This window comes from Seriola dumerili, unplaced genomic scaffold (assembly GCF_002260705.1).
Source record: "Seriola dumerili isolate Sdu_G_001 unplaced genomic scaffold, Sdu_1.0 BDQW01000581.1, whole genome shotgun sequence".
NCBI classification, from domain to species: domain Eukaryota; kingdom Metazoa; phylum Chordata; class Actinopteri; order Carangiformes; family Carangidae; genus Seriola; species Seriola dumerili.
The window spans coordinates 599976-607843 of NW_019174836.1; the positions used below are offsets into that span (position 1 = coordinate 599976).

The window sequence follows — 7868 nt, forward strand, 5'->3', positions numbered from 1 at the left end:
ACATTTGTAATAATGTTGTTGCAGTTCCTTCTGTTTGTCCCTAGATCTTCATAACCCCTCTTTCAAAACCCACATGTCTGAATTCAGCAACTCTTTCTCTTCTCCGTCTCACTTGCTGTCTCAGTTTCCCGCTCCCTCTGATTGTTTCTGTCTGTGTGTTTCTCTCTCAGCACCAGCAGCAGGTGGTGCAGGCGGTGGAGAGGGCCAAGCAGGTCACCATGGCTGAACTCAACGCCATCATAGGAGTGGGTGTATTGCACACACACACACACACACACACACACACACACACACACATACACAATGATATTGAAGATGCTGTAAGACAGACCTAGCAGAGATAAATGGTGCAGGGAGAGTAATGTGAAGAAAAAAGTGTACTGCTAATACTCAAGGACATACAGTTTATTGCATGCTCTTAAAGAGAGAGAAAGGAATGGATCAAATGCATCTACAAGAACAAAGATGAATGAGGTATTTCTACCTTAATATTCATCAAAGATGAACAAATTATTCAACATTTTTCAACTTCTTCAATGAGCCATTGTCAGGATACAAGGTCGGCTTATATCTATAAGGGTTTACAATGTGAAAAACAGGTTTTGAAAAACTTTTTCATCATGGCAGAATGTCATTAGAATATGTTTTTAATGAACGGTTGTAGTTCCATTTCAAAGAAATACCTGTTCATAGCTTTCTGCAGGGCATTTAAATCTTTTCATTTGCACTAGCATGGCAGATATTATCGGCCAGTTTTATCTTATCAGAGATAATATCGATTATCACTGTGTGTGTCAGCCAGTAAGTAACAAGAAACTGCAGTACGGAAAAAGACACTGTCAGCTTGAGGTCATTTAGAAAGAGTGTTTGTCGACCACAGAGCACTGACTAGTTTATATTTCAACTGCAAAATGTCCTGCTGACTCCATATCTGATCACAGTTCTTTAATGACCAAATTAGGAGGAACTTTATCAGAAATAGTTATTTATGTTTATTTAAAAAAAAAAAAAACAACTACTGGCTGATGATATTGTTCATAGATTTTTTAAAACTTTAATCAAAATTACAAAATCATGAAATATTCCCACACATTGTCTTTCAGACTGCTGGTATATTTATGTATTTGTAATGTTTTGGTCTGCTCACACCTTTACTGACATGTTAAAGCAGCAGTAAGCGAGACAACGTGTTTGACACTTTTTAATTTTTACTCAACTTGTTCTTTCCTCCATCACACCTCTCACATATTCAAAAGTCCAGAACTCAGCTTTACAGAGCCATTTGAAATTTTTTGAGGAGACTTGAAGATATCGGTGTCAGCCTCTGATATGCAACACATTTGCAGAAAACAGAGAGCAAAACATCTGGAACCCTGTTTTACTTTTTTACTGTTACTTCACCCTTTCCTCTCTTTTATTCTGTCTCTTTCCCTCCTCAGTTTTTCCGTGCGTCTGCCTCTTCATCCTGGCTACTTGTTTTTCTGGTCTGTCATGCAGAGGGCTTCAGGTCACTGTGCAGCATTAATCAGTGTTTCTGTGTCTGCTTCAGCAGCAGCAGCTTCAGGCTCAGCACCTCTCCCACGGTCACGCCATCCCCGTCCCGCTCACGCCCCACCCAGCTGGCCTCCAGCCCCCCTTGCCACCGGGGGCCGGAACTGCTAGCCTGCTGACGCTCTCCTCCGCCCTCAGTCACCAGCTGCCGCTCAAAGACGAGAGGAAACACCACGATAACAACAGCGAACACCCGAGAGGTAAGGCCTGCTCTGCATGTACCTGTATTGTACAGTATGTTTGTGTAGGCCTGTTTCTGTGCGTTGGCTTCATGTCTAAACTAAGTCATAGCGTTCATCACTGCTTGTTTATGTGTTTAACAGTCACAATGGGAAGTTTTCTGTTAATTCCTCCACTGATTTTATTTTATGAAAATATTAATTTAAACTGTGATTTACAGTCACATCTAGGAACGATGCAAACACATAAGAGGATCATATGTCAATTTGAACTAAATTTTTACATCATGCTTCATTTTATCTTATGTTTTTCATTTTTGAAATTTATGTCATATTCTGGAATCATATTAAATTACAGCTTCATTAAATTGCTTTATTTTTTTCTTTTTATCACACATCTTCTGACAGATTATTTATCTAGGGAAAGGTTAAAACAATAACATGAAAATTTGGTTTATCTGAGTTTTTTTTAAGACACAATAACAACTCCTTTTGTTAATATTTAATACAAATTGCTGCTGTTTGATTCACCCATAAGCAGATGCTAAATATGTTTAATAGAAATGAATACTGAAGCTTTTTTTGTTTGTTTACTTAACGATCCCAAACCAATTTTACACGTCTAGAATATTCGGTCACAGTTGAATTATATCACCACTTGTACTTTCTGATGCTTAGTTGTTAGTACTCTGAATGAACAGCAGTTAAAGCTATTAAAAACTAATTTGTCATTATGCCATTTTAATTGGCCTAATAGCGAGCGATACCCAACCACCATGATGCCTCTTTTCTCCTGTACACACAGAACGCCTTTAATTCTTCTCTGTGCTGACTTTGAGCTCAAGCATTTAATTACCGAACATGGAGAGAGAGAGTGTGTGTGTGTGTGTGTGTGTGTGTGTGTGTGTGTGTGTGTGTGTGTGTGTGTGTGTGTGTGTGTGTGTGTGTGTGTGTGTGTGTGTGTGTGTGTGACAAAAGCGGTTTGTGCCAGCTCTTGATTACTCTGTTGCAGCATGGCTGTGAGGGTTTTTACAGTGCAGCAGAATAGCTCACCTTTCTCTGTAGCTGCAGTAAAGCTAACAGCTGCTAAGTCAGGTAATATTTACCCTAATTAGGAGCACTATCAATGATAATGCAATTCCATCTCTAGCTGATCTCCTGAGAATGAGTGTACATGAAGGGAAGTAGAAGTTATGTAGTTACTTAGAAGTTATATAATTCATATTTTTGCTAAATTTGGTAACAGTGGTGCCAAATTTAATGTCATTTTGACTGTCTAGGTTCCTTAATTTACAAATCCAGCAACTTTTTTGGACAGTATCCCCATAATCAGTATTGATGAGCTGACAGCCAGTCAAACAGCTGATCATGTGTACATAGCTTGTACAGAAGGGTGACAAATTAAAGTGTCTAAGAAAGGTCTTGTGCCAGAACAGCCTCAGTGCGCCTTGGCATTGATTCTACAAGTCTCTGGACTCGACTGGAGGGATGAACACCATTCTTCCAAAAGATATTCCCTCATTTGGTGTTTTGAAGATGGTGGTGGAGAGCGCTGTCTAACATGTCAGTCCAAAATCTCCCATAGGTGTTCATTTGGGTTGAGTTCTGGTGACTGTGAAGGCCATAGTATATGATTCACATCATTTTCATACTCATCAAACCATTCAGTGACCCGTGGTGCCCTGTGGACCTGGAAGAGTCCACTCCCATCAGGATAGAAATGTTCCATCGTAGGATAAAGGAGATCACTCACAACAATTTGCAGTCATTCCTCTGTCTAAGGGGACAAGTGGACTGCACCACTGAACTCTCAAATGTGCGTTCTTCTTTGTAATGAGAGGTTTATGCACTGCGTCCCCGCTATAATATCCCTCTCTGTGTAATTATGGATGGACACAATCTGATCACGCCCTGCATTGACATTCTCAGTCGCCTGAGGAAGAGTTGCCGTTCACGGTCATCAAATGTGCGCCGTCGAACACAATTTTTGACCCGGTGTACTGATGTCTTTCCCATAGGTAGGAATGCAGATGTCACTTTAGTCACTGTTCCTACACGAGCCAGCTGAGCGGTCTATGTGACTGAAGCTCTTGCCAACGCTCTTTCAAAGTCACTTAGATCTTTTCCTCCTTCCATCTTAATACAAAATCTGAATCAACTGATTTTCATTTTCATACCTGCCACAGAGCATGATGGGATGGTAATTGCTTATCTGTGCCATGCAGTGTGGAGGCATCTGTATTCATTATGTTTCTCCACTCATTTATTCAGGTTTTGCCTTTAATTTGTCACTCATCTGATAATCAGAGCACTCACATTGGAAAAAATCCTCTATCTGCGGAGAGCTGAGTGTTGTAACAAATATGACATAATGCATTAAACATACCTTTAGTTCTTGATTTATTACTTACTTCAGTTGGTATGACTGGTTAAAAATTGTCTTCAGTAGAAATGGGACATAATTTTGTAACCTGTGGCACGTTTTCAGCCGCCGCTAGCTAACATCCTCACAGCAGAATTGACTAAACTTAATGCTTAAAAACCTTTTGACTTTTGCTACAATAGAAGCTGTGACGAGTCCTTAACCTATGTATCATGTGGTGGCCAACATAGTTCTGTATTTCTGTTTTGTTGCCCTACATTTTACCTTGTTTACATGCTGTAGGCTAGCTTCCAAATGAAAATTAGAAAAAAACACAATATTTACTATTAGTCTTACCTGCCTTTAGCATTGTGCTTCTATAACATTATTGGATTTACATTGAGCAGTTTAAAGAGGAAAAAGAATTAAAATTGACGCAGCAGAACCAACAATATTGGGTTTTTTTTATTCCATATATTCTTCTTCCTTGCCTAAAGCTGGTGCCTAGATTACCCGCAATGCAAAACGACCACCAGCAGTTCACTTGGAGATTCGGGTGTTGTGCTATTAGCTGCTAATGTAGCCTTGGGCTGGCACTAACACCTGTAAAAACTTTGATGTAGAGTGTTCCCATTAAAGCAGAAGAATCAATGGTAATAACAATCCACCTTCAGCTGTGTTGGTCTGTGTATGCCATTTGCTTCATAATCTGTCTGTTAATTACATAGTGCCTATTTTTTTGAACATGTATTCTTGTGCTTGTTCTTCATTAAATGCTTTAATCAGTACTTTTTTCTCTGCTCTGTCTCTTGCTCATCACCCCCTCAGACAGAGACTCGGTCAAGGTAAGTCCATCCTTTATTCCTCCTTCCCTTTGCAAAAAGACATGTTTGGGGCATAGCTTCCTTTCTGCTCATTCAATTTAAGATCTTTTCATGACACCCTTTGATTTTGCACACATGTAGCAATTGATTCTCCTGCCTTTAACATTCCCCACCAGATTTCTTTATTCATTTTTATTTTTAATAGTGCCTGAAATTTAATATTAGTTGCACATTGAATTAATTGAGAGTGATATATGACACTTTCTTTAAAATTGTGTCAACAATTAAAAATAAAACACATAAAGCAACTTGAGATGGATATATACTGTATTGTGAGAGTGTTACGGGGATATGGTACGGCAATAATTTCTTTTCAATCTTCTGTTGTCAGTTCTTTGTTTTTACCTACAAAGTCATAGTGTGTCATGTTGTGTGTTGCTACCCACAGTGCCTCTATAAATCTCTGTTTGTGTAAAAAAAAAAATAACAACACAGAATTAGAGAAATGTATCACTTGGAAAACAGTTACTATTTTTATAGGGGTTGTAAAGGTGTGGTTGGGTTTTAAGAACCAAAAACCATCTCAGTGCAGTTTTACATCTCCTCTCTCAGGCTTCTCTCTGGAGCTCTAGTAACAACAGGTCAGTGAGCCACTCAGAAGAGAGTCTCTGCGTCTCTTTCCTGATCGCCTGACTGTTTTCTGAGTGATTGAATAAAAATATAGCAGATTTCAGGTAAACACTCGGAGAAACAAAATCCTGCAAGCTTGGACGGTGGGTCCAGGTGGGCGAGGCATAAGGGCATGGCTAAGAGTTTTGACTGCTTTGTTGTGACATCACAAAGTTACAGAAGTCCTGACTGCTCGTTTTAAGGCTTAGTTTCTGAATACAGGCTGTGTGCATTTCTCTGTGGATTGAGCGCTTTGATACCTTGGCAGTATTAATATAGAACCTAGACCTGCTTTATAATCAAAAGACATGGAAAACTCACTTTATACAGTATGGGACCTTTAATGTCAGTTCTTAGATTTTAAATTACATTTATACATTAAATATTTGATGTTAAAAAAAATTATTTCACGTCTTCATGTGTTAACACAGATTAGCCATTCTAAAATGTTATGTATATTTTAACAAATCTTGACTGCAGCTCATCACACTGATATTATTAAGTAATGATAAGCCAAGCATCTATTATACATCCCTATAAGAATTTTAGTGTCTTCCTTTAATCCACTTCTAATCCATTATGTATTCTACACTTGTGCTGTGCAGAAAAATCATGTATTTAAAATATCTGATATGTTAAAACAGTGCCAAAGAGGAAGAGAGAGAAACCCCAAGATGAGCACAAAAAAAAAAGAAAAGCACAAGTCTGGTTAGTGAAGGAAGGAGGGAGTAGAAAGAGGCAGCGCAACAGATCAACGGAACAACCAGCGCTTGTAGTAATTAGTCCCTTAAGCGGAGCTCTTTTTCCCAAGGCAAACATTTGGTTTGTTGAATACTCAATGAGCAGATTAGCATTTCTTTATTCCAGCAGCTCGAGCTCACACACATACACACACACAGTCACACATGCATGAGTTTAACGGGTTAGATGTGTTCTCTGGTGTTTTGGAGTAGGTGGAGACAGGAGGAATGTTTTAATATGTTATCTCCTGCTCCCCATGTAGTATATCCTCCTCCACACACACACACACACACACACACACACACACACACACACACACACACACACACACACACACACACACACGGTGCCTACACACAGAGCTGTAGGCACCATGATGGGAGCGATTAGCAGTGTGCGTGCGTGTGTGAGTGTGTGTGTTGCATACGTTTGTGTGTAAGCCTGTCAGAAATCAGTGGTAAAGATAAAGAGACCAGAATGATGAATGCCCTTCATTAGCACCCTGTGAGAACACACGCACACATATACACACGCGCGCACAGAGCTGCTCTTTGACATGGCGGCCAACAGTCACTTCATGAAACCAATAAGCCCCTTGTCAGTGGTCTACAGTTGCCTTGGCAACAGTCCACAGGGTACAGTGCGTGTGAATTGCAAGAACATCTGTGCCTTAATGTCCTTGGCGTTAGCACCTCACACACTGACAAAGGTATGCGGGTGTAGATGTACATGTGAGTCTGCATACTTATTGTTTCCAGTACAAGCAGTCACTTATGTAGTCATAATGTGTTCAATTGCTGCAGCTCCTCAGGCCTGTTGTTGTTGTTGTTGTTGTTGTTGTTGTTGGTGGTGGTGGGACTCAAACGAAGCTCATTTTTGGTTCAGTTACTGTATCAATGCCACCAATCTATATTTCTGTTTTTTTGTTTTGTTTTTGTGTGTGTGTGTGTGTGTGTGTGTGTGTGTGTGTGTGTGTGTGTGTGTATTTTTATTGTGATAAATTTCCTTCATCTGAAAGGAAATGTGTCGACTCAAGCGCCGGCAAATAAGCAATAGATTCTTCTCTTTTTAAATGACTTAAAAAAATAATAACTCAAGCCAAATCACCCTTTTTACAAAGCCTCCATCTTTGATTATGTTCTGTATGTTTAGAAAAAGGGGAGAAATGAATTCCTTATGAGGAAGCTTTCAAATTTAGACTGACCTTTACAATGAATCACCTGTCGAAGTAAACACACTGCAGCTAGTGTGATCACTGCAGTGGCCCTGAGATTTATTTTTTGTACTTTTTGTCTTGTTTTTTTTTTTTTTACCGGTAAACAAGAGTTACAGTTGCAGTCTGCTTCTCATTGTCACTGGCAGGATGTTCATTTTTAAAAACCCTGTATACAGTGTGCAGTCTGGCCTTCCATGATGTGTTGTCTGCACAATAAGAAACAAACTGAGTTGAACATAGGGATAGGAGGTGATGGATTAGATCAACTGACTTGAAGCCAGGGTTTTTGGTGTCTACATTTTGTGCCATATATATATATATATATA

At 39.4% G+C, this 7868-nt stretch overlaps 1 protein-coding gene across 16 annotated transcripts in view; it reads left to right on the top strand.

Annotated features, from left to right (window-relative positions):
* LOC111236147 (transducin-like enhancer protein 4) overlaps positions 1-7868 on the top strand; it is a 36811-nt gene that overhangs the window by 17027 nt on the left and 11916 nt on the right. For 5 of the 16 annotated variants that reach the window (XM_022764777.1, XM_022764780.1, XM_022764775.1 and 2 more), the window contains exons 6-7: positions 171-245; positions 1550-1736. In XM_022764777.1, the coding sequence (XP_022620498.1) occupies positions 171-245; positions 1550-1736 (262 nt within the window). Of the gene's footprint in view, positions 1-170; positions 250-1529; positions 1757-4920; positions 4938-6960; positions 6973-7868 lie in introns of all 16 variants that reach the window. The other 11 variants (XM_022764774.1, XM_022764787.1, XM_022764782.1 and 8 more) reach the window with 6 other exon arrangements.